Genomic DNA, 27,270 nt, shown 5'->3' with positions numbered 1-27,270 from the left:
AAGCTGTCACTGTTTGCAGATGACATGATACTATACATAAAGAATCCTAAAGATGCTACCAGAAAACTACTAGAGCTAATCAATGAATTTGGTAAAGTAGCAGGATACAAAACTAATGCACAGAAATCTCTGGCATTCCTATATACTAATGCTGAAAAATCTGAAAGTGAAATCAAGGAAACACTCCCATTTACCATTGCAACAAAAAGAATAAAATATCTAGGAATAAAGCTACCTAAGGAGACAAAAGACCTGTATGCAGAAAATTATAAGACACTGATGAAAGAAATTAAAGATGATACAAACAGATGGAGAGATGTACCATGTTCTTGGATTGGAAGAATCAATATTGTGAAAATGACTCTACTACCCAAAGCAATCTACAGATTCAATGCAATCCCTATCAAACTACCACTGGCATTTTTCACAGAACTAGAACAAAAAATTTCACAATTTGTATGGAAACACAAAAGACCCCGAATAGCCAAAGCAATCTTGAGAATGAAAAATGGAGCTGGAGGAATCAGGCTCCCTGACTTCAGACTATACTACAAAGCTACAGTAATCAAGACAGTGTGGTACTGGCACAAAAACAGAAAGATAGATCAATGGAACAGGATAGAAAGCCCAGAGATAAACCCATGCACATATGGTCACCTTATCTTTGATAAAGGAGGCAGGAATGTACAGTGGAGAAAGGACAGTCTCTTCAATAAGTGGTGCTGGGAAAACTGGACAGGGACATGTAAATGTATGAGATTAGATCACTCCCTAACACCATACACAAAAATAAGCTCAAAATGCATGAAAGACCTAAATGTAAGGCCAGAAACTATCAAACTCTTAGAGGAAAACATAGGCAGAACACTCTATGACATAAATCACAGCAAGATCCTTTTTGACCCACCTCCTAGAGTAACGGAAATAAAGACAAAAATAAACACATGGGACCTAATGAAACTTAAAAGCTTTTGCACAGCAAAGGAAACCATAAAGAAGACCAAAAGACAACCCTCAGAATGGGAGAAAATATTTGTAAATGAAGCAACTGACAAAGGATTAATCTCCAAAATTTATAAGCAGCTCATGCAGCTCAATAACAAAAAAACAAACAACCCAATCCAAAAATGGGCAGAAGACCTAAATAGACATTTCTCCACAGAAGATATACAGACTGCCAACAAACACATGAAAGGATGCTCAACATCTTTACTCATTAGAGAAATGCAAATCAAAACTACAATGAGATATCATCTCACACCGGTCAGAATGGCCATCATCAAAAAATCTAGAAACAATAAATGCTGGAGAGGGTGTGGAAAAAAGGGAACACTCTTGCACTGCTGGTGGGAATGTGAATTGGTACAGCCACTATGGAGAACAGTATGGAGGTTCCTTAAAAAACTACAAATAGAACTACCATATGACCCAGCAATCCCACTACTGGGCATATACCCTGAGAAAACCATAATTCAAAAAGAGTCATGTACCAAAATGTTCATAGCAGCCCTATTTACAATAGCCCGGAGATGGAAACAACCGGAGTGTCCATCATCGGATGAATGGATAAAGAAGATGTGGCACATATATACAATGGAATATTACTCAGCCATAAAAAGAAACGAAATTGAGCTATTTGTAATGAGGTGGATGGACCTAGAGTCTGTCATACAGAGTGAAGTAAGTCAGAAAGAGAAAGACAAATACTGTATGCTGACACATATATATGGAATTTAAGAAAAAAAATGTCATGAAGAACATAGGGGTAAGACAGGAATAAAGACACAGATCTACTAGAGAATGGACTTGAGGATATGGGGAGGGGGAAGGGTAAGCTGTGACAAAGCGAAAGAGCGGCATGGACATATATACACTACCAAACATAAGGTAGATAGCTAGTGGGAAGCAGCCGCATAGCACAGGGTGATCAGCTCGGTGCTTTGTGACCGCCTGGAAGGGTGGGATACGGAGGGCGGGAGGGAGATGCAAAAGGGAGGGGATATGGGAACATATGTATATGTATAACTGATTAAATTTGTAATAAATAAATAAATAAATAAATAAATAATAAAGAAAGAAAGAAAGAAAGAAAGAAAGCTCTTTAGGTAATTTCAACGCACAGCCAAAATCGAGAGCCCCAGGATTAGTCCTTAATAATACATTTATAGTTTTACCATATTAAGAAAACTTTATCACATGTACATATATGCACAGCACATACACCTTCACAGATGAATTAACAAATCATAAAGCCACATGTGAAAACTTAATACTGAAGTGAAATTTAGGTAATTACGTGTTCATTTTCAACTGTGAGACAAAATGCCTACAAACCCAAATCACGTACACCCCTTCTTCTGATTTGTCCCATTACTGCTCATGAAGGACAGACCTTGAAATCAAACAATCTGTTATTAGAGTGGGAATGTGGCTCTAGAAAATGAACATTCTGGCTGCAGTTATTCAAGCAAATTGGAAGTTGGAGAATCCCCACGTACCTGGGCTCTGCGTGGGAGCCAAAAGAGATGCTGCGTCTGGGCACGGCTCAATGGTACACCAGCTTTCTCGGTTTATCTGAAGAAAAAGAAAAAGAGATTGACTTTCAGACAGTGAAGTAGTGTGGGGTGTTTATACAGCTGTTGCAAGTATATCTACCACACCAACACTCCTATGTTTTTCTTTAATATTTTATTGCAAAGTGGGTAAAATTATGTCAAGAAAAAACCTTTTTCACAACACAACAAGGCACTCTATACTCAATTAAGACTCTAAAGAAACTGTCAGTAAAAGTTAGGCATATGGGGCTTCCCTGGTGGCGCAGTGGTTGAGAGTCTGACTGCAGATGCAGGGGACGTGGGTTCGAGCCCTGGCCTGGGAGGATCCCACATGCCGCGGGGCAACTGGGCCCGTGAGCCGCGGCTGCTGAGCCTGCGCGTCTGGAGCCTGTGCTCTGCAACGAGAGAGGCCGCGATAGTGAGAGGCCCGCGCACCGTGATGAAGAGTGGACCCCGCTCGCCACAACTAGAGAAAGCCCTCACACAAAAACGAAGACCCAACACAGCCAAAAATAAATTAAAAAAAAAAAAGTTAGGCATATAAAAGCAAATGGAAAAAAGATATACAAAGATGAAGATCATGGTTCAAGCCAATGGTGAAATAAGAAAGAAAAATAAGTTAACAAGTGAAAAGGATCAAATATTGAAATATGCATTTCACATCCTAGGTTGCAACTTAGAAAATGCAAAAATAATTCCTATTTATTCGAGAATTACTGTATGTTGGGCATCAGGTTAAGAATTCTACATATATTATTGCATTTAATCCCCACACTAGCTCCAAGAAGTTAGTAATATCTCTATCCAAAGAATAGCTACACTTGGAGGAGTTGCTAAGGTAATAAATGGCAGGACTGGGAATGGAATACAAACCTATGTGATTCTAAAGCATATTAAGAAGCACATACACCCGCCCTAAAACATTTTTTTTTTATTTAGCCTTTACAACTCCAAACCATCTTAACATTATAACTTTCTACTTTCATTAGATTAAAAATAATGTAATTTTTAAAACTACCATTAGAGATTTCAACAGCCCTCTCTCAGTAATTGATAAAACAGGTAGACACAAAATCAGCAAGAATATACATAAAGAACTTGGAAAACATCATCAACCAATTTGATTTAATCAACACATACTGAGCCTTTTACCCAACAACAGAATACACATTCTTTTCAAATGCACATGGTATGTTCACCAAGATATAATATATTCTGTCGTATAACACAAGTCTCAAATTTGAGGATTAAAATCATATTAAACATGCTCTTTGACCACAACAATATCAAATTAGAAACCAAAATCAAAAAGATATCTGGAAAAACCCAATATTTAAAAAAATTTAATAAAAAACTTCTAAAAAGAAATCTTAAGGAAACATTAAATATCAGAAAATATTTCAAGCTGAATAAAAATAGAAATACCACATATGAAAATTTGTGAGATACAGCCAAAATAATGCCTAGAGCAAAATTTACAATATTAAAATCCCTGTATTAGAAAAGAAATGTCTCAAATCAGTGATCTAGGCTTCCACCTTAAGAACTTAAGAGAGCAAAATTAACACAAAGCAAACATGATAAGTAAAACAAAGAGCAGAAATCAGTGAAAGAGAAAATAGAAAAATAAAATCAATAAGATCAAAAGCTGGATCCTTACAAGATCAGTTTACTGATATCAGTAAAACTTTAACTAGATTGACCAGAAAAGAATTCTAAGTTAAAAATTACCAGCATCAAGAATTTAAAGGGGGACATCACTAAAGATCCTACAGACACTGAAAGGATAATAGGGAAATATCAATATTAAGAACAAGAAATACAACAAGTTAGATGAAATGGAAGCATTTCATGAAAGACACAAACTACCAAAATTCTTTCAAAAAGATACAGATAATCTGAACACCCTTATTCTATTAAAGACATTGAATACATAGTTTAAAACCTTCCTGTAAGGAAAACTCCAGGCCCAGATGACTTCAGAGGTGAATGGCACGAGACATTTAAGGAAGAAATAATAGCAATTCTACACAAACTCCTAAGGAAAACAAAAGAGGAGGGAACAATATACAGCTCATTTTATAAGCCCAGCATTACCCTGACACCAAAACTAGACAAAGACGTAAGAAAATTATAAATCAATATCCTCAGGAACATAGACAAAAAAATCCTGAACAAAAATTAGGAAACTGAATCCAGCAATATAGAAAAAAGATAAACATCGTGACCAAATTCATCCCAGTAAAGCAAGGTTGGTTTAACATTTGAAAATCAATTTATTAACAGACCAAAACCTCCCACAAACTAATGATTATCAAGAGATGCAGAAAAGAATTTGGCAAAATTCAACGTCTAAAACTCATAGAACACTGAAAACAGAAAGGAAATTCCTCAACCTGATAAAGGGCATCTATTTTAAAAATCCTGATACTTCACTCTGAGATCAAAAACAAGGCAAGAATGTCCACTCTCAGCACTGTTATTCAATATGTACAGGAGGTTCTAGCCAATGCAGTAAAGCAGAAAAAGAAATAAAATGCATAGATGTAGAAAAGAAGTAGTTTTACTACTTTATTCATAGATGGCATGATTATCTATGGAGAAAATCTCAAGGAATCTACAAAAATGCTACTAGAATAAACGAGTTTAGCAAAGCTGAAGGTTATAAAGTCAATGTACAAAAAAAATCAATACTAGTCCTATATGTTAGGAGTGAACAATTAAAAATTAAAGTTAAAAACAAAAGTAATACAATTTACAATAGCATCAAGAAATATAAAATAATTAGCATAAATTTAATAAAATATGAGCAAGACCTGTACTCTAAACACTGCAAAACACTACTGAGAAAAATTAAAGCAGTCTTAAATAGAGACACCATGTTCATAGATCAGAAAACTCAATTCTGTTAAATTGTTAATTCTCCCCAATTCATCACTACTTGATCTCAAGACTTACTATATATAAAGGCTTTTTTGGGAGACCGGTTCAGGATGGCGGAGTAAAAGGACGTGCGCTCATTCCCTCTTGCGAGAGCACCGAAATCACAGCTAACTGCTGAACAATCATCGACAGGAAGACACTGGAACTCACCAAAAAACATACCCCACATCCAAAGACAAAGGAGAAGCCACAATGAGACAGCAGGAGGGGCGCAATCAATAAAATCAAATCCCATAACTGCTGGGTGACTCACAAACTGGAGAACACTTATACCACAGAATTCCACCCACTGGAGTGAAGGTTCTGAGCCCCACATCAGGCTTCCCAACCTGGGGGTCTGGCAACGGGAGGAGGAATTCCTAGAGAATCAGACTTTGAAGGGTAGTGGGACTTGACTGCAGGACTTGGACAGGACTGGGGGAATCAGAGACTCCACTCATGGAGGGCACACACAAAGTGGTGTGTGCATCGGGATGCAGGGGAAGGAGCAGTGACCCCATAGGAGACTGAACCAGACTTACTTGTTAGTGTTGGAGGGTCTGCTGGGGTGGCTGTGGCTCACCGTGAGGACAAGGACACTGGTAGCAGAAGTTCTGGGAAGTACTCCTTGGCGTGAGCCCTCCCAGAGTCTGCCATTAGCCCAACCAAAGAGCCTGGGTAGGCTCCAGTGTTGGGTTGCGTCAGGCCAAACAACCAACAGGGAGGGAACCCAGCCCCACCCATCAGCAGACAAGCAGACTGAAGTTTTACTGAGCTCTGCCCAACAGAGTAACACCCAGTGCTACCCACCACCAGTCCCTCCTATCAGGACACTTGCACAAGCCTCACAGATAGTCTCAACCATCAGCAGACAAGCAGACTGAAGTTTTACTGAGCTCTGCTCAAAAGAGCAACACCCAGCGCTACCCACCACCAGTCGCTCCTACCAGGAAACTTGCACAAGCCTCATAGATAGCCTCATCCACCAGCAGAAGCAATAAGAACTACAACCCTGCAGCCTGTGGAACAAAAACCACAATCACAGAAAGACAGACAAGATGAAAGGGCAGAGGGCTATGAATCAGATGAAGAAACAAGATAAAACCCCCATAAAACAACTAAATGAAATGGAGATAGGAAACCTCCCAGAAAAAGAATTCAGAATAATGATAGTGAAGATGATCCAGGACCTTGGAAAAAGAATGGAGGCAAAAATCAAGAAGATGCAAGAAAAGTTTAACAAAGACCTAGAAAAATTAAAGAACAAACACCTAGAAGAACTAAAGAACAAACAGAAATGAACAATACAATAAGTGAAATAAAAAATACACTAGAAGGAATCAATAGCAGAATAACTGAGGCAGAAGAACGGATAAGTGACCTGGAAACAGGATGGTGGAATTCACTGCCACGGAACAGAATAAAGAAAAAAGAATAAAAAAAATATAGACAGCCTAAGAGACTTCTGGGACAACATTAAACACAACAACATTTGCATTATAGGGGTCCCAGAAGGAGAAGAGAGAGAGAAAGGACCCGAGAAAATATCTGAAGAGATTATAATCGAAAACTTCCCTAACATGGGAAAGGAAATAGCCACCCACGTCCAGCAAGCGCAGAGTGTCGCAGGCAGGATAAACCCAAGGAGAAACACACTGAGACGCATGGTAATCAAAATGGCAAAAATTAAAGACAAAGAAAAATTACTGAAAGCAAACAAGGGAAAAACGACAAATAACATACAACTCCCATAAGGTTAACAGCTGACTTCTCAGCAGAAACTCTACAAACCAGAAGGGAGTGGCATGACATATTTAAAGTGATGAAAGGGAAGAACCTACAACCAAGATTATTCTGCCTGGCAAGGGTCTCATTCAGATGTGGTGGGGAAATCAAAAGCTTTACAGACAAGCAAAAGCTAAGAGAATTCAGCACCACCAAACAACAAATGCTAAAGGAACTTCTCTAAGTGGAAAACACAAGAGAAGAAAAGGACCTACAAAAACAAACCCATAACAATTAAGAAAATGGTAATAGGAACATACATATCGATAATTACCTTAAACGTGAATGGATTAAAATGCTCCAACCAAAAGACACAGGCTTGCTGAATGGATACAAAAACAAGACTCATATATATGCTGTCTACAACAGACCCACTTCAGACCTAGTGACACATTCAGACTGAAAGTGGGGGAATGGAAAAAGATATTCCATGAAAACGGAAATCAAGAGAAAGCTGGAGTAGCAATACTCATATCAGATAAAATAGACTTTCAAATAAAGAATGTTATAAGAGACAAGGAAGGACACTACATAATGATGAAGGGATCAATCCAAGAAGAAGATATAACAATTATAAATATATATGCATCCAACATAGGAGCATCTCAATACATAAGGCAACTGCTAACAGCTATAAAAGAGGAAATCGACAGTAACACACTCATAGTGGGGGACTTTAACACCACACTTACACCAATGGACAGATCATCCAAACAGAAAATTAATACAGAAACACAAGCTTTAAATGAAACAACAGACCAGATAGATTTAACTGATATTTATAGGACATTCCATCCAAAACCAGCAGATTACACTTTCTTCTCAAATGCGCTCAGAACATTCTCCAGGATAGATCACATCTTGGGTCACAAGTCAAGCCTCAGTCAATTTAAGAAAATTGAAATCATATCAAGCATCTTTTCTGACCACAGCGCTATGAGATTAGAAATCAATTACAGGGAAAAAAACATAAAAACCACAAACACATGGAGGCTAAACAATACGTTACTAAATAACCAAGAGATCACTGAAGAAATCAAAGAGGAAATAAAAACATACCTAGAGACAAATGACAATGAAAACATGATGGTCCAAAACCTATGGGACGCAGCAAAAGCAGTTCTAAGAGGGAAGTTTATAGCAATACAAGCTTACCTCAAGAAACAAGAAAAATCTCAAATAAACAATCTAAACTTACATCTAAAGGAACTAGAGAAAGAAGAACAAACAAAACCCAAAGTTAGTAGAAGGAAAGAAATCATAAAGACCAGAGCAGAAATAAATGAAATAGAAACAAAGAAAACAACAGCAAAGATCAATAAAACTAAAAGCTGGTTCTTTGAGAAGATAAACAAAATTGATAAACCATTAGCCAGACTCATCAAGAAAAAGAGGGAGAGGACTCAAATCAATAGAATTAGAAATGAAAAAGGAGAAGTTACAACAGACACCACAGAAATACAAAGCATCCTAAGAGACTACTACAAGCAACTCTATGCCAATAAAATGGACAACGTGGAAGAAATGGACAAATTCTTAGAAAGGTATAACCTTCCAAGACTGAACCAGGGAGAAATACAAAATATGAACAGCCCAATCACAAGTAATGAAATTGAAACTGTGATTAAAAATCCCCCAACAAACAAAAGTCCAGGACCAGATGGCTTCACAGGTGAATTCTATCAAACATTTAGAGAAGAGCTAACACCAACCCTCTCAAAGTCTTCCAAAAAAGTGCAGAGGAAGAAACACTCCCAAACTCATTTTATGAGGCCACCATCACCCTGATACCAAAAGCAGACAAAGATAACTAAAAAAAGAAAATTACAGACCAATATCACTGATGAAAATAGATGCAAAAATCCTCAACAAAATACTAGCAAACAGAATCCAACAGCACATTAAAAGGATCGTACACCATGATCAAGTGGAATTTATCCCACCAGGGATGCAAGGATATATGCTAATCAATCAACATGATACACCATATTAACAAATTGAAGAATAAAAACCATATGATCATCTCAATAGATGCAAAAAAAGCGTTTGACAAAATTCTACACCAATTTATGATAAAAACTCTCCAGAAAGTGGGCACAGAGGGAACCTACCTCAACATAATAAAGGCCATATATGACAAACCCACAGCCAACATCATTCTCAATGGTGAAAAACCAAAAGCATTTCCTCTAAGATCAGCAACAAGACAAGGATGTCGATTCTCACCACTATTATTCAACATAGTTTTGGAAGTCCTAGCCATAGCAATCAGAAAAAAAAAAGAAATAAAAGGAATACAAACTGGAAAAGAAGAAGTAAAACTGTCACTGTTTGCAGATGACATGATACTATACATAGAGAATCCTAAAGATGCTACCATAAAACTACTAGAGCTAATCAATGAATTTGGTAAAGTTGCAGGATACAAAATTAATGCACAGAAATCTCTTGCATTCCTCTACACTAATGATGAAAAATCTGAAAGAGAAATTAAGGAAACACTCCCATTTACTACTGCAACAAAAAGAATAAAATACCTAGGAATAAACCTAACTAGGGAGACAAAAGACTCTTATATGTAGAAAACTATAAGACACTGATGAAAGAAATTAAAGATGATATAAACAGATGGAGAAATATACCATATTCTTGGATTGGAAGAATCAACATTGTGAAAATGATTATACTACCCAAAGCAATCTACAGATTCAATGCAATCCCTACCAAATCACCAGTGGCATTTTTTATGGAACTAGAACAAAAAATTCTTAAAATTTGTATGGAGACACAAAAGACCCCGAATAGCCAAAGAAGTCTTGAGGGAAAAAAACAGAGCTAGAGGAATCAGACTCCCTGACTTCAGACTATACTACAAAGCTACAGTAATCAAGACAATTTGGTACTGGCACAAAAACAAATATAGGTCAATGGAACAGGATAGAAATCACAGAGATAAACCCACGCACCTATGGTCAACTAATCAATGACAAAGGAGGCAAGGATATACAATGGAGAAAAGACAGTGTCTTCAATAAGTGGTGCTGGGAAAACTAGACAGTTATATGTAAAAGAATGAAATTAGAACACTCCCTAACACCATACACAAAAATAAACTCAAAATGGATTAGAGATCTAAATGTAAGACCGGATACTATAAAACTCTTAGAGGAAAACATAGGAAGAACACTCTTTGACATAAATCACAGCAAGATCTGTTTTGATCCACCTACTAGAGTAATGGAAATAAAAACAAAAATAAACAAACGGGACCTAATGAAACTTAAAAGCTTTTGCAAAGCAAAGGAAACTACAAACAAGACGAAAAGACAACCCTCAGAAATGGGAGAAAATATTTGCAAATGAATCAGTGGACAAAGGATTAATCTCCAAAATATATAAACAGCTCATGCAGCTCAATAATAAAGAAACAAACAACCCAATCCAAAACTGGGCAGAAGACCTAAATAGACATTTCTCCAAAGAAGACATACAGATGGCCAAGAAGCACATGAAAAGCTGCTCAACATCACTAATTATTAGAGAAATGCAAATCAAAACTACAATGAGGTATCACCTCACACCAGTTAGAATGGGCATCATCAGAAAACCTACAAACAACAACTGCTGGAGAGGTTGTGGAGAAAAGGGAATCCTCTTGCACTGTTGGTGGGAATGTAAATAGATACAGCCGCTATGGAGAACAATATGGAGGTTCCTTAAAAAAGTAAAAATAGAATTACCATATGATCCAGCAATCCCACTACTGGGCATATACCCAGAGAAAACTGTAACTCAAAAAGACACATGCACTCCAATGTTCACTGCAGCACTATTTACAATAGCCAGGTCATGGACGCAACCTAAATGCCCATCGACAGACGAATGGATAAAGAAGACGTGGTAGGGTTTCCCTGGTGGCGCAGTGGTTGAGAATTTGCCTGCTAATGCAGGGGACGCGGGCTCAAGCCCTGGTCTGGGAAGATCCCACATGCTGTGGAACAACTAGGCCCGTGAGTCACAGCTACTGAGCCTGGGCGTCTGGAGCCTGTGGTCCGCAACAAGAGAGGCCGTGATAGTGAGAGGCCCGTGCACCGCGATGAAGACTGGCCCCCGCTTGCCACAACTAGAGAAAGCCCTCGCACAGAAATGAAGACCCAACACAGCCAAAAATAAATAAATAAATTAATTAATTAACTTACAAAAATGAAGATGTGGTACATGTAAACAATGGAATTACTCAGCCATAAAAAGGAATGAAATTGGGTCATTTGTAGAGACGTGGATGGATCTAGAGACTGTCATACAGAGTGAAGTAAGTCAGAAAGGGGAAAAACAACTATCGTATCTTAACGCGTATATGGGGAACCTAGAAAAATAGTACAGATGAACTGGTTTGCAGGGCAGAAACTGAGACACAGATGTAGAGAACAAACGTATGGACACCAAGGGGTGAAAGCGGCAGAGGTGGTGGTGGGATGAATTGGGAGATTGGGAATGACATGTATATACTGATGTGTATAAAATGGATAACTAATAAGAACCTGCTGTATAAAAAAATAAGTTAAAAAAAAAAGTACTTTTAGATGTTTGGTTAATTTCCCAAAACGTAGAGATAGTGAAGGTTTTAGTTCACTAAAGTATTTGTTTTTGTATTGTTAATAGCTTTAGCTTTTAGAATGCTAAAATTAAAAAATTTTAAACTCAAAAAAAAAAAGGGCTTCCCTGGTGGCACAGTAGTTGAGAGTCCGCCTGCCGATGCAGGGGACACAGGTTCGTGCCCCGCTCTGGAAAGATCCCACATGCCGTGGAGCAGCTGGGCCCATGAGCCATGGCCACTGAGCCTGCACGTCCGGAGCCTGTGCTCCGCAACAGGAGAGACCACAACAGTGAGAGGCCCGCGTACTGCCAAAAAAACCCCAAAAAACAAAAAAACACAACAAAAACAAACATGAAATAAAATTCATGCCCCCCCCCAAAAGCTATATTGTGACTTCCCTGGTGGTGCCGTGGTTAAGAATCCACCTGCCAATGCAGGGGACATGGGTTCAAGTCCTGGTCTGGGACGATCCCACTAAGCCCATGCGCCACCACTACTGAGCCTGCGCTCTACAGCCTGAGAGCCATAGTTACTGAGCCTGCGTGCCACAGCTACTGAAGCCCGCATGCCTAGATCCCATGTTCCGCAACAAAGAGAAGCCACTACAAGGAGAAGCCCGTGTACCACAACAAAGAGTAGCCCCTGCTCGCTGCAACTAGAGAAAGCCCACGCGCAGCAACGAAGACCCAACGCAGCCAAAAATCAATCAATCAATTTATTTTTTAAAAAGGCTATATTAATAAAGCCAGTTTGGTACTGGTATAAAGACAGGCATACAGATCTAAAGAACAAGAGAGAATCCACAAACAGACCTTCACAGATATGACCTATTCATTTTTGACAAAGATGTCTAGGTATTCCAATGAGGAAAGAATAGGTTTTTAACAAATGATGTTGCAAAAATTGGGTGTTCATGTGAAAACAAACAAATAAATCTCCCCCAAATCTCAAACTTTATATTGTCTATAAAAATTAGCTCAAAATATATCTAAATGTTAAACTTAAAACAACAAAACTTCTAGAAGAAAACAGGGGAATGTTTTTTGTGACACTGGGTTAGACAAAGATTTCCTAGCATGCATTAAAAAAGCATGAAAAAAAACTTGTAAATTTGACTACATCAAAATTCTTTTAAAGTCTTGCTCCTCAAAAGGCATTGTTAGGAAAATGAAAAGGCAAGCCACAGACTGGGAGAAAATATTTACAAAACATCTATCTTCTAAAGACTGGTAATTAGAATATTAAAATACACATAACAACAACAACAACAACAAAACCTCTTACAATACCGTAAGACAAACATGCTTTTTCACATAGGCAAAAGATTTGAATAAACATTTCATCAAAGAAGATTATGAATGGTAAATAAACACAGGAAAAGATGCTGAACACCATTAATCATCAGGGAAAATTAAAACCACAAGGAAATAACAGTCTACAGCCATTCAAATGGCTAAAATTAAAAACTGGTAACTCCAAGTGTTGTCAAGATAGAGCAACTGAAACACTGCTAACATTGCTGGGAGAATGCAAAATAGTAAGTCACTTTAGAAAGCAGTTTAGCAGTTTCTTAGAAAGTCAAACATATATTTATAGACAACATAGCAATAAATTCCACTGTGGTATTTACCACCCCAAAAATCAAAATATACCTTTACACAAAGACTTCTACTGGAATTTCATAGCAGCTTAATTCATGATAATCCCAAACTGAAAACAGCCCAGACTGTCATCAATGGGTAAATGGATAAACAAATTGTGATACATCATTCAATGCAATAGACTCAGAATCAGAAGGAATGAACTACCGATACAAACAACATGGACAAATCTCAAGATCACTATGTTAAATTAAAAGAAAAAAGCCAGACAAAAAGACTACCTACTGTATGGTTCCATTTATATAATACCTTAGAAAAGGCGAAATTAATACAAGAAAGTGTATTAGTGATTAACAGGGACTGGAGGAAGAGGCTGACTGCAAGGGGACAGGAGGGAACTGTAAGGGTGATGGAAATGTTCCTATCATGACTGTGGCAGTGATTACACAATTCAAACATTTGTCAAAACTCATCAAACTGTGAACTTAAATTGGTGAGTTTTATTGTATATAAATTATATCACAATAAAGCTGAAAAAATGTATCCCCAAAAGAAAAGTACAATATTATATTTTAGTTTTTACCACTCCCAAACACCTTAACATTACTGAAACAGTCAGTGGCTTCTAAACGATATAAGTAGGAGTATCCAAACAAATCACCAAGTAGTTGAATATTTTTAATGCTCAAAGATGATTTTACTTAACAGTTTCTACAATATCATGTGTACCTGCTGGTAAATTTCTGATCTTTGGTGAGAAGATACTGAACTATATTGGTGAGAAGGACCAACAGTTTTACTAAGTATGCTACGTGGGATAAGGTAGAAAGCTATGGGACATTCTGTCAAATTACAACTGTGTGACAAAGAAGAAATGCAAGGAATTAGGCTGCTTGCAAATAACCATGAAACGAAGCACCAAATCATTCGCTCGTTTCAGCTCTTTTACCGTTAGAGAGGAGAGGAGGTGGGGACCAGGGGCCATCGATGTTTCAATTCCTGGTGTGTTACAAAATGATGCCAAAAATTTGAAAGTGATCTTGAATGGAAAAGAATCTCCAGCAGGTTCCCTGGGATTATGCAAAATATCCCCTTTCAAAATGCAATCTGAATATGCCTAAGGAAGAAACCTCAAATTCAGTAATGTTAACAAACCCTATCCACATCTTTCAAAGAATTGAAACAGCAAATTTTCTTAAAAAAAAAAAAAAGGGCTTCCCTGGTGGCGCAGTGGTTGAGAGTCCACCTGCCGATGCAGGGGACACGGGTTCGTGCCCCGGTCTGGGAAGATCCCACATGCCGCGGAGCGGCTGGGCCCGTGAGCCATGGCCGCTGAACCTGCGCGTCCGGAGCCTGTGCTCCGCAAGGGGAGAGGCCACAACAGTGAGAGGCCCGCGTACTGAAAAAAAAAAAAAAAAAATCTTCCATTTAGAGAAGGATTTTCTTACCGTGAACTGCATCTCATCTGAAATGAGCCAAAGTTCACTTTCAGTGAAGTAAGTTTCTCTGTTAACAGGAAGAGCAAGAGTCCAGAATTGCTGTACTTTTCCTCCATGAATACAGCAACAAATTTAAATAGGTAACAGAAATAAAAAAGCAGATCCTTTAAAGAGTGAAGAATGCCAAGCCCCTCTGCATTATCAGGACATTGCTCTCTCCCCTTCCATGACCTTCAACACCTCTTCAGTCAACATTTTAGGAAACTTTGTTAAAATTCTTTATCTGAGAATGTTTTTCATCACCTTTTCACACGTCATTCCATAGCCAATAAGTAAACCGAACATTCTTGCCTTCAATATTTGAGGGACTAATACTCTACACTTTTCATGTAATTTTAGGCATTTGCGTGCTACAGAAAGTGAGTTATACATTTTGCAAAATAAAATATAATGTAAACAATCCATAAATATTTATTTTAAATAATGTATTATTTAACAAAAATAAAAATATTTAAGAGTATTACTTAAAATAATATATAATAAATACTGAAAGAAGTTAAAATTAAATCAAACCTCTAACTAAATACACTAATTTCTGAATAACGATGATGAGAACATATTAGTGATGGGAGGCAATTCCCCATGGGTCTCCCCTTTTTCTGCATGTCTTGTGAGCAAAGGACACTGACTGTTTCAAGAATGTCTATATATCAAACAGCCTTGGAAGACAGAGATATTGCTTCTTTCTGAAGCAAAGGGCAGATGTGTTGCATCAGGTCAAAGGTCAGGTAGGCTTACTGCCCAATGTAAAAATTCCAGTTTCCTACGGTTGGGGTTCCTCAGCTGTGACAGAGCATCTATCTGGGCCCCTCCGTATTGCCCCCGTGAGACTAGGGAAGCAAGAAGAACCAACGAGAAGCTGATGCTCATGGTGCTTTTTGAACGAAGAGTAATAAATTCATCTGTCTCTGACCCAGGAGTTCCGTGACTTCAGCCAGCAGCCATGAAATTGTCAGGCTAACTTGGTACCTTACAAGCAGGGTAAAATCTCAGACCCATCACATTTTGACAAATTAGTCTATATTAAACAGTATTAAAACACTTAAACACAGCGGCAGCCAAAAATCTCTTGATATGGTCACACCTATGTGGTGAAAAACTCTAATCTGATTCAATTTTTCACTGAGTGGTTATGCTTGAATAATCATAAAGAGACAACTAATATCCATTTTAATTTTTCTATAGCTTCCTGAATTTTCTTTAATGACTGTGTTACTTTTTTAAAAATTTTATTTTTATAAACGGATAGTACAGAGTTCTCATACACAGGGTCTCACCAGTTTCTTCAAACCAACACTGGTAACCCTACTATTAATTAAATTACAGACTTTGGATTTCATTCATTTTTCCAATAATCTTCTTTACTGTTCCAGGGTCCAATCCAGGATACCACATTGCATTTTGTGTGTGTATGTGTGTATATAATTTTGCATTTTAAGACCTTTACTGAAATGTAATTCATGTACTCTCAAACTCACCCATTTAACAGAGCTGTGTAACCATCACCACTAACTAATTTTAGAATATTTTCATGGCACCAAAAAGAAACTGAGTAGTAGTCACACCCCACCCCAAACCCAGTTCTAGGCAATCAGTAATCTACTTTCTGTCTCTATGGATTTGCCTACTCTGGACATTTCATATAAATGGAATTGTACATTATGAGGTCTTTGGTGACTGGCTTCTTTCACTTAGCAAGAGGCTTTCAAGGTTGATCCGTGTCCTAGCATGTATTAGTACTTAATCTTACTGCCAAATAATGCTCCACTGTATAGATACGCCCAGGTTTTATTTATTTATTCTTCAGCTGATGGACATTTGGGCTGTTTTCACTTGCTGGCTGTTACAAATAATCCTGTTGTGAATAACCATATTCAAGTTTTTGGTGGACGTGTTTCATTTCTCTTGGGTATACATCTAGGAGTAGAACTGTTGTGTCATATGATAACTTTATGTTTAAAATTTTGAGGAACTGCCAGACTTTTCCAGAGTGGCTGCACCATTTGACATTCCCACTAGCAACGTATGAGTGTTCTAATTTCTCCACACCCTTGCCAACACTTGTTACTGTTCTTGTCTGTGTTTTGGTTGTACCCAAATTAGCAGGTATGAATGGTACCTCATATGAGTATATGATATATACTTCCAACCTTCCATTCTTTTAAAATGGAAAATAATTTTTAATCTATTGGTTACTTTCTAGGAAAGGAAGATTCTATAAAGTCACAATGCTAAGCACCCTCAGATTTGTTTCCTTCCTTCTTTTATTAAAAAAAAAAAAGTACTAAATAGGGACTTCCCTGGTGGTCCAGTGGTTAAGACTTCGCCTTCCAATGCAGGGGATGCGGGTTTGATCCCTGGGCCGGGAGTTAAGATCCCACATGCCTTGTGGCCAAAGAAAATAAAACGTAAAACAGAGGCAATATTGTAACAAATTCAATAAAGACTTTAAAAAAAAAAAAAGTACTGGGCTTCCCTCGTGGCACAGTGGTTGAGAGTCCGCCTGCCAATGCAGGGGACACAGGTTCGTGCCCCGGTCTGGGAGGATCCCACATGTCTCGGAGCGGCTGGGCCCGAGCCATGGCCGCTGAGCCTGTGCGTCCGGAGCCTGTGCTCCGCAACGGGAGAGGTCACAACAGTGAGAGGCCCGCATACCGCAAAAAAAAAAAAAAAAAAAAAAAAAAAAGTACTAAAACCTTCTGTGGATCAAAACATTGTGTCAAGCCTTAAAAGCAGAAGTAGTAAAAGAACTGAGTCCTCAAAGAACTCATAGTTTATGTGAGAGAGACATGGAAATGTTAAGTAAATAAGTGTTCCATAGCATTTTGCACACATCAGGCACTGAAATGTGTGCTGACTTGGACAAGGTGTGCTGTGACCAACAGAAATGGGAATTAGAGTGAATGGGATACTCTAACGACAAACCATACTTGAAATGCTTTATACATTTCTGCCCAGGTCACAAACGTGACATACAGAGACACTGGGCCAGAATAACAACTCTTCTCTTTCACTTCATACAAGGCATTGCACAATATATAGAGGGGGGAGGTCAGAGATTGCCACGCCCTTGTAGAAGTAGAAGAATTCAGAGAGTTGAGTTTCACAGAAGTTAAGGAAGCAGAGGGCTGAAAAGAGAAGGCAGGTCCACAGTGCCAACTGCTGCTAAGAAGTCAAAACTGATAAATTTTTGAAAGGAAATTACTGAATTGGGCAACTGTGAGGTTTGTGGTGAGTTTGGAAAGAACAGTTTTAACAAGACAGGTGATACCAGAATTAAAACTGTAAAACATCTCCTTATATTTCTAAATTCATGGTACTTTAAAGTTTGCAAAGTATTTTGTCACCTAGATTTGACCTTTCTCCTGTCCCACAAGGAGGCACATTACCATTTTCAAGAAGAGGCCACACACTCAGTGAGGCTAGATTTGGGGATGGTATAGCTGTGTGTGAACTATATTGTACTGGTAACTTTATCTGCTCAAAAGACTGTAAGCTTCTTGAGAACTGAATCCCATCTTTTACTCAACGGATCTCCCAATGGGTAGATGGTAGATGCTTAGCGAATAATCTTTGAATTCCTTATTGTCAATGATTTTACAGAGAACTATAAGTTGGGAGAAACTTCTGCCTCCCTTTACTAGCTCCATTAAAGGGGGATGGGGGCACATCCCCCTTTAATAAGAGACTCAAAGGAGGTAACACAGCACTTAGAGACCGAGTGAGGACCCAGTTTTCCTCACTTCCAGTCCAGCGCTCTTTCCCCACCCCTGCAAATGTCTCTTCTTATTCTTAACTTTGTCTCAGAATTCAAATATTGTTTAAACAATTTTTAATAGCAATATGAAATTGGATAAGTCTGGCAAAGTGCATTTAACATCTCTGGAGAAGATTTGTTGGAAAATAGTCAACGTTCAATTTAGACCAAAATATTTAGAAAATAAAGTATTATCATAATGCAACAACTAAAATATGGAACTGTGGGTGCCGATGTTCTGAACATTGAAATGCTGTAATTGAAAGAAATGTTTTTTGTTTGTTTTGGCTTTGTCTATTTCAAGGAGCCTGCATTTTCAATCACTAACAGTTAATTACCAATGATGTACTGAGAAGGCTCACTGTCTCTAACTACACAAAAAACTTCAGGAAATCTGGCAATGATGCAGTTCCAGTCGGTTTCTTCTCTGGAATTAGGACTCATTCACAAACACTGAAAGTAAAACCTATGCTGAAAATTAGTAAATTTCAGGTAAATCAAAGACTTCCTCACCAGGAAAGGATGGGGAAATCTAGCATAACAAGTCTTCCTAGAACTATCTTGCTGATTCATTCACACATTGGCCAGTCAGCTTTTGGGGAGTACTGTACCCACTTTAGGCAAGGAACAGTGTCAAGGTACAGCAACAGAAAGACGAATCATGATCCTGATGACAACTGGCACAATAGGTCCCACAGTTTTAAAGTATGATGGAGCTCTGTTCATTTAAAATGTCAAGGGTTACATCTGCCTCCACATCCCAGGATGACACACGTAAAACCATACTGGTCTAAGGATTATCAGACCCCATGAAATAACTCCACAAACTGGGGACTACAGGTTGGGAAACAGACTAGTTTGTGAAATACAATAGGTAAACCAGTACCTGAAACCCAGAGAGGTAAGGAAGTCTCTAGTATAAAAAAAGATAATTTCTGGCTCAGAGATTTGGGAAAAGCTTATTAACAAAGCTGGTGGTATACGAGGTAAGCCCTACGGGGGGTAGGTGTGCTTAAAAGAGAGAGATGGTACGGCAGGGCACTCCAGCCACGTGACAATGAGGATGAGCAAACAGGATGCTTCAGAGCTGGAGTGCACAGCCTTTGGTGGCACAGACTCCTTCAAGAATCTGAGGGAAGCCATGGACCCCTTCCCAGAAACATACATGTATGTGTCCAGTCAGCGGTTCTGGAGCACAGCTTTACAACTCAGAGCAGAGACTTTTCCTTAGATGTTTCTGAGGAGCACGAAAAGCCCAAGAGTGTCCAGAAGTATAAACTGAGGAAAGAAGAATAATGGGAGATATGGCTTTGTTCTCTACCAGGGTGGACCCCTCTCCCCAATTATATAAGCAAGGGAGTGAAAAAAAAAGCAGTATTATACTAGGAAGACAACTGTAGAAATGTACAGATAAAATCAGACAGTGGGGAGGAAAGAAGCAGCACGGGACATCCAGGACACACAAGACCAGTCAGGAGGGGCCCAGACTGCTCTGGTCTGGAGACAGCATGTGCCTGGACTGGGGACATGGCCTTTGGAGCACAGAAGAAGCAGCAGGTCAGCAAGCTGGTACAAAGGGCAGAACCCACAGAAATGAGAGAGAAAGAGGAACCAAAAATCCACAATTTAACAGACTTAGGAAATCCAGAGGAGATGATGATGGTGCCTTCTATTTGACTGTGTTGAGTTTTAAGTGTTAAGATGTCTTCCAAACGGTTAAACAAAGTTATGGTTATTGAGAGAAAGGTTGGAACTGTCTTCATCTGTTCTTGAGTAAAAGGTGAAAAGGATGTGTAAGAGAGTAGAGGCAGAACACACCAAGAGAAAAGACACACTGAAGGCAGCACACATGTTAGATAACACACATCTACAGATGAAGCAGCTTGGAAAGCTGGCTTCTTACAAACATAAACAGCATAAAGTTGAGTGTGGATTAACAAAATGCAAATAAATCAAAACCACAGTGAGATACCACATCACACCCGTCTTAGGATGGCTGTTATTAAACACACACACACACACACAAACACACCACCACCACCAACAACTACCTCCAGAAAATAACCAGTGTTGGTGAGAATGCAGAGAAACTGAAAACTTTGTGCATGTAAACTCTTGAGAATGTAAAATGGCACAGTCACTGTATAAAACAGTAAGGGGGTTCCTCCAAAACTTAAACAGAATTACCTTATGATCCAGCAATTCCATTTCTGGGTACACACCCAAAAGAACTGAAAGCAGGGACTCAAACAGATATTTGTATACCAACGTTCACAGCAGCAATATTCACAATAGACAAAAGGGGAAAACAACTCAAATGGCCATCAACAGATGAATGGATAAACGAAAGGTAGTACATACATGCAGTGGAATGTTATTCAGCCTTAAAATAAGGAGAGAATTGTGACACATGCTACAACATGGATAAACCCTGAAGACCTTATGCTAAGTGAAATAAGCCAGTCACAAAAAGGACAAATACTGTATGATTCCACTTATATAAGATACCTAGAGTTGTCAAATTCATAGAGCCAAAAAACAGAATAGTGGTTGCCAGGGACTGGGGGAAGGGGGAAATGAAGAGTTATTGTTTAGCAGGTACAGAATTTCAGTTCACAAAGATGAAAAAGTTCTGGAGATGGACAGTGGTAATATAATAGCTGCACAACAATGTGAATGTACTTAATGCCACTGAACTGTACACTTAAATGTGGTAAATTTTATGTTATGTATATTTTCCTGACCCCCCCCCCAATAAAAGGGAGTGTGCAGCAGTTAGAGAGAAGCGAGCTTGTTTAGAGAAAAGAAGCCGCACAGTCAGAAGGAGCATTGGTAATCTGGGCCAGATGCTACCAATCATGGTCAATGCCATTAACCAGAAGACAAACTCCTTATGCATGGAGTGTGGAAAGAATGTCAAAACATGTATCAGCGTTTTCAACCACATCCTGTGTACAGTAATAGCAACACCAAGCAGATCATATTCATGTGTGAAAGATACTGTGCTTATTATACATAAGTAAGCTGTTTAAGAATAAACTGGATTACAAAACATCTCTCCCTCCTTCTGCCCGGTTTCAGAATCACTGATGTGACAGATACATTTACCCTGGTCTTGGGTCTATTTTTCAACAACTCCCCTGTTTCTCACTCACACAATGAGATAACTTAAAGGCCACACACACTACGTGGCTCCACCTGAAACATTTTCAGAGTGCCTGCTATGGGCCAGAGAAAATGCCAGGCCCTGATTATATACATGATAACACACCTCTTCTCACGTTAGTCTCTTTTCCAAAAGGTGACTTCTAAGACTCAGGTTTCTACATTACTGGATGATGACCTGGTTCTCTGTATTACCGACACTCTTCTTAGCCAGCCCTGAGACTAGGCTTGGAAGAAGATTCTGATTGCCAGCAGAATTAGGAGACAAACCAGAAAGAAACAGCAGTGTTGAGATTGCTAATAATTTGAGCTTAAGAGAAAAACAAAGATAATGATTAATGATAAGCCCCTTTATCCAGGTTTTGCCCTATGGAATCTTTGAATTATTAGCAAAATACAGGATTGGCAACTGATTGAATGGGTAGGAGAGGAAACAGTTCAAAATGATTCTGAAATTTTGTTTAGCAAGTAGTTGGAAATGAGGAAAACAGAGATTCTGCCATTAAATATCCACATCTTTTGGAGGAATAAGTTACCAAAAACCACTTTCTGGCTCTGACTCTATTTATGATTCTTTAGCTAAAACACAAACTTAATCCTTTGTCCACGTTGTATCTCCATGACAACCAGACCATGGACACTACAAGTACTGAACATCCAAAGTCCTGGTGAGTTATAGTGCACATGGAACACGGGATAAGAGAAGTTAATTCAAAAGAAATGTCGACCCATCCTGGTAATTTTTCATTCCTGTCACGAAGCCTGGGATCCCTTGTGATTATCTAAACCACACCTAAGTTGCGTTCCCATCAGTCTGAAAATAGAGTTGTACATATTTTCAGTGGAAAGAGAACTCTTGTTTTTGGCAGTGTTTCTGCTACTGTTTATATCTGAACATCCTAATAATACAGCTCATGGTTACACCCAGCCTTCCCAGCCATTGCCTGTATTTACTTCCTCTGCAACTGTCTCAGGAGATCTAGCCAGAGTTACAAGGCTGAACAAAAGGAAGCAAAAACCCCTCCATCCGGACATGGAAGCCAACACTTGAGTCTAAGTCTTTTCAGGGAATCTGAGTATAACTGAGCAGACAGGCATAGTTGTCTTCAATCCTTAGCCTCCTTATGTCTTTTGTTTGAAGCAGCATGGAAGTGTCTTAAAGCACGTAAACTTTTTAAAGGATGTGTATTTCTCTGGAAAATGACACTGGAGTTAAAGACAAACTACTCCTTCTGAGCTTTCACTAATGAGGTCAGGTGGCCTGCCCAAACATCAAGGATGGTGAGGGGGTCATCCTCCTCTGTGAACATTTTTATTCAATGCACGCAAAACATGGTTGCAAATCTTTTAACCATTCATCTGATACTCTGAATTACTAGCGACAAAGTAAGTTCTCAATAAATCATCAGTAACACGAAAAATCATGTTATTATTAGTAGGCAATGTTTTCCCAGGTACCCAAAGTAATAAAATTAGTAAAACAGAAATGGTCCCTGTACTAAAATCAGCTTAAGTCAGCAGTTAATCCTAGATTCCGACTCCCCTCCTTCTGGTATGCTAGTTTTGCAGTAAGTTCCTGATACTTGGTATCCTCTTGTGTTAGGAGTGGTCTCTTATTCAATGTGCTCATGAGTTAGCTACTGAACCGTGTCAGACAAAGGGTCCTATCGTTCACCAACTTGTGAGGTCAATACTAGCTTTTTGAAGGATGCTGAGGAAAATGGGCATGTTGATACCAAAGGGCCTCTGCCAAGAATTAAAATTCTTCCTTATCCTGTTCTGTGCACATGATTCATAGTTACCAACCACTTATCGACCATAAGAGCCAGAAGGCATATATGCACTGGGGGAGAGGGATAACCAATAAGGTGAGGAAGAGAAGTGTGTATGCGTGTACTGGGCTGGGGGATGGCGGCATGGGTGCCCAAAGGATACTATCAACCTACACCTTAGTATTCAGAAAAAAATTCAGAAAGGAGGTAAGATTTCAGAGGATGCCGGGGGCTGATGATGGGATGCTGGGGGCTGATGATGGGAAGCAAGAGCTGATCTGAGGATAAAGACCAGTGTGCCCAGCCTCAGGGAAATCCTAAGAGATGGCTTTGATGCAGAAAAGCTACCATGAAACTAACTGTACAGAACTGACAAAGGGAACAGATCAGAATGCGGAATAAGCCCAAGAAAGTATGGGTATATAAAAGAGGATCAGAATCTTGAAGTTAATCTACAGTGAATTATTCAGCCAATGGGAGGGACTGGAGTTGTAAATGTGTGATACCAAAGGGATAGGCTCACAATCTAAATTTTGTGATGACTGTCATAATTCATCTCTCTGTTCTTACCCCAATCTCATCAGTACATTAAGTATAGTCTGCATAACATGAACAAATATTAAAAGATTAACTCATTCAATTAACAAAACTTACTGCGCATTTAGTAAGAATGAGGGACACTGTTTAGATATAGTAAGTAGATGAAAAAATTACAAACTCCTTACTATAAAATAAAGCAATCTTCCACAGAAAAGGAGTGAGAAAATATACATGATCACTTGAGAACTGAAGTGGCATATACACCCAATATAATTATTTTTTTTTAAAAACCCACTGGAGTGGCATGGACATATATATACATTACCAAACGTAAAATAGATAGCTAGTGGGAAGTATCCGCATAGCACAGGGAGATCAGCTTGGTGCTTTGTGACCACCTAGAGGGGTGGGATAGGGAGGGTGGGAAGGAGGGAGACGCAAGAGGGAAGAGATATGGGAACATATGTATATGTAGAACTGATTCACTTTGTTATAAAGCAGAAACTAACACACCATTGTAAAGCAATTATACTCCAATAAAGATGTTAAAAAAAAAACAAACCACTGATTAAAGACACAAATTCAAAATGGAAGATAACTGGAGACCACTTCTGAATGACTAAAAATCATTCTAAAAATTGTGTGGCAAAATGAATTTAGATGAGATCATGCACCTGTCCAAAGTGTTGTAGAACGAATTCCCACACTGGGAAAAAAAGTGCTTGCGATAACTTCTAAGACTTCTTTCAATAGAAAAAGTTTGATTTTTAAAAATACATAAATATATAAATAAAAATTGATATACATATTCATGTAATAAGAGGAATTGGCTGACTCAAAGACGAGACCTAGGGTAGCAAGAAAAAACATGAACTTTGAAAACAATCAGTTCTGGGTTTGCATCCTATTACCTACTATGTGTGAGCTGTGAGAACTTTGGAAAATTACTGACTATCCGAATCTGTTTTTCCATATGTAAAATGAGACAAATACTAGGAATGATGTAAAAATTAAATGCCTGTATCTCATACCCATCCACTTATTACCACTTCAGACCACAAGCCATTTCATCATGCCTGGACTAGCATAATGGCAGCCTAAGTGACTCCCACATGCCGGAATGATCTTCTAAAAAAAATAGAGAAGTAACATATCTAAGCAAAGCAAACTCCTCACCATGGCTGTCAAGGCCCAGCCCTTCCAGGGCCTGCTTATGACTCCACCCCACTTGCTCAGTATTTTCTCATCACAATGGCCCTGCCCATTCTTCCCTACCTCAGGGCCTCTGTATCTGCCGTTCCTTCTTTCTGGAACGCCTTCCCTTGGTATAGCTCCAGCAGCTCTTTATCCTCTGGAGAACAGTTTTTTAAATGTCAGCACCTCAGAAAGATCTTCTATCTGAAATACGATTCCCATTATTCCCACAGAGCACACTGTTTATTTCTATCAAATCACTAACAGTAATTTGTACTTTTTCTTTCTCTATTTACTGCCTGTCTTTAAGCAATACGAGGACTTTAAAGACCCATGTGCCCCTTGGACCTAGCATGTCTGACGTCGAACAGGTCATTAATATAGTTTTCATGTAGAGCTCTCAGTGATGTCACCTTCTCTGTCTCCAAAGCAAAGAATCAGCACCAAACTCACCCATCTCATTTCAAACTGGAAATGGCGTATCTTCAGGACTCTTTGTGTTTACTTATTTGTAATAAATGCTTACTTTCAGAGAAGTGAAGTTTCCTCTACTGAAAATCTTTCATTGCGTAAGGGCCATATGGTGCAAAAAAATAATACAGACACAGGTACATCTAAAAAAATCCTAATTATGTCCATTATTAGCTGTGGCCTTGTGGAAAAAAATCACATCACTCAAGTCCTTTACGTTCCTCACCCTGGCTCAGGAGAATCCTCAATCTCTTCATATGAAGGGGCGGGGGAACCGTTGCTGTCTGACCAATCAGTCTCAAACGAAATAACATACATAAAAGTGTTTTGTTAAAACTGTAAAACAGCATCTACGAGGCCAATAAGCCTGTGCTAATTTAGCCCCATTCCTGAGGGCTTTCATGTCCCATGAGAGTGAAGAGTACTGAACATTTTAGCACTAGTTTAAATGTATCATATACTCCTTGTGATACTCGGATTGAGATTTTCTATCCTCCCTCCCCTATTTTCCTTCTTTCTTTTTCCCCCAGACAGGTAAAATAATAAAGAGTCAAGCATATAAAGATTCTAAAAACTAGGCTTTCCTAAACATGAGGACAAAAATTTTAAAACATCACTGTGATTTCACAGTGGAAATCACATTTCAGAGAAACTAAAATGAATAATACCTCGGATCAAGTTCAAAATGCCAAGTTGCCCACTGCTCTCAGCCTCGGCCTGGCATATCAAACCACAACCTGACAGCGATCATGGAGGGACAGACGCCACTCCCTCCACAGTCACAACTCCTCCACCTAGCCCCTCGTCCGGCGTGGTAGTGTTATTTCATTGACTTCTGTGTCTAGCCTTCTGAGCCGTTTCTTGGCCTCAATGGACCAATGAAAAGAATTAAGGAGTCTCAGGTAATACACTGAATTGATAAATCGGTACAAGAGCTCCACTATTTCCCTGACCAGGGCGATACATTACTACTTTGCCTGGACTCCCCTGGCTCCACACCTCCACAAGTTCAGGTACTGAGGTTCTCTTGGCAACTGTGAAGCACTTGTTTGGCTTCCAATTTCCCCTGCCTTGGCCAGAAAACTGCTAAACTTCCAAAAAGTGCTCCTTGAGTCGTCCAACATTCCCAGACTCCCATCTTATGGCTGGAGGAGTCATTACTAATTTTAGATTCAAGGATGCCTTCTGTGAGCAATCAGCCATCCAGAGTCTCCGCCCCCATCCTGCTTAGACACCCAGTATCACTACCAGGAGAAAACAAACAAATACAGCTATTAACATTCAAAGGCTAGACCTGAAAAGCAGTCAAACCAAGCCAAAGGGGCCACTTTGCCACTTTAATAAATAGACTGACTGGAGATCCTTCCAAAGGAAATAAGTACTGTCTGTCTTTCCCCTCAGAGCTGTGAGGA

At 38.9% G+C, this 27,270-nt stretch overlaps 1 protein-coding gene across 2 annotated transcripts in view; it reads right to left on the bottom strand.

The window, feature by feature from the left end:
- The window catches only part of LOC307049320 (A-kinase anchor protein 13-like), a gene marked incomplete at its 5' end in the record, with an annotated part of 268,607 nt that overhangs the window by 102,600 nt on the left and 138,737 nt on the right, over nucleotides 1-27,270 (bottom strand). For both annotated transcript variants that reach the window (XM_079698797.1, XM_079698798.1), the window contains one exon: nucleotides 2,499-2,574. In XM_079698797.1, the coding sequence (XP_079554923.1) occupies nucleotides 2,499-2,574 (76 nt within the window). The remainder of the gene's footprint in view (nucleotides 1-2,498; nucleotides 2,575-27,270) is intronic.

Source organism: Hyperoodon ampullatus, assembly GCF_949752795.1.
Source record: "Hyperoodon ampullatus genome assembly, chromosome: 3".
NCBI classification, from domain to species: domain Eukaryota; kingdom Metazoa; phylum Chordata; class Mammalia; order Artiodactyla; family Ziphiidae; genus Hyperoodon; species Hyperoodon ampullatus.
The sequence above is the reverse complement of the archived record's forward strand: the minus strand, read 5'-3'. Positions and strand labels throughout refer to the sequence as shown.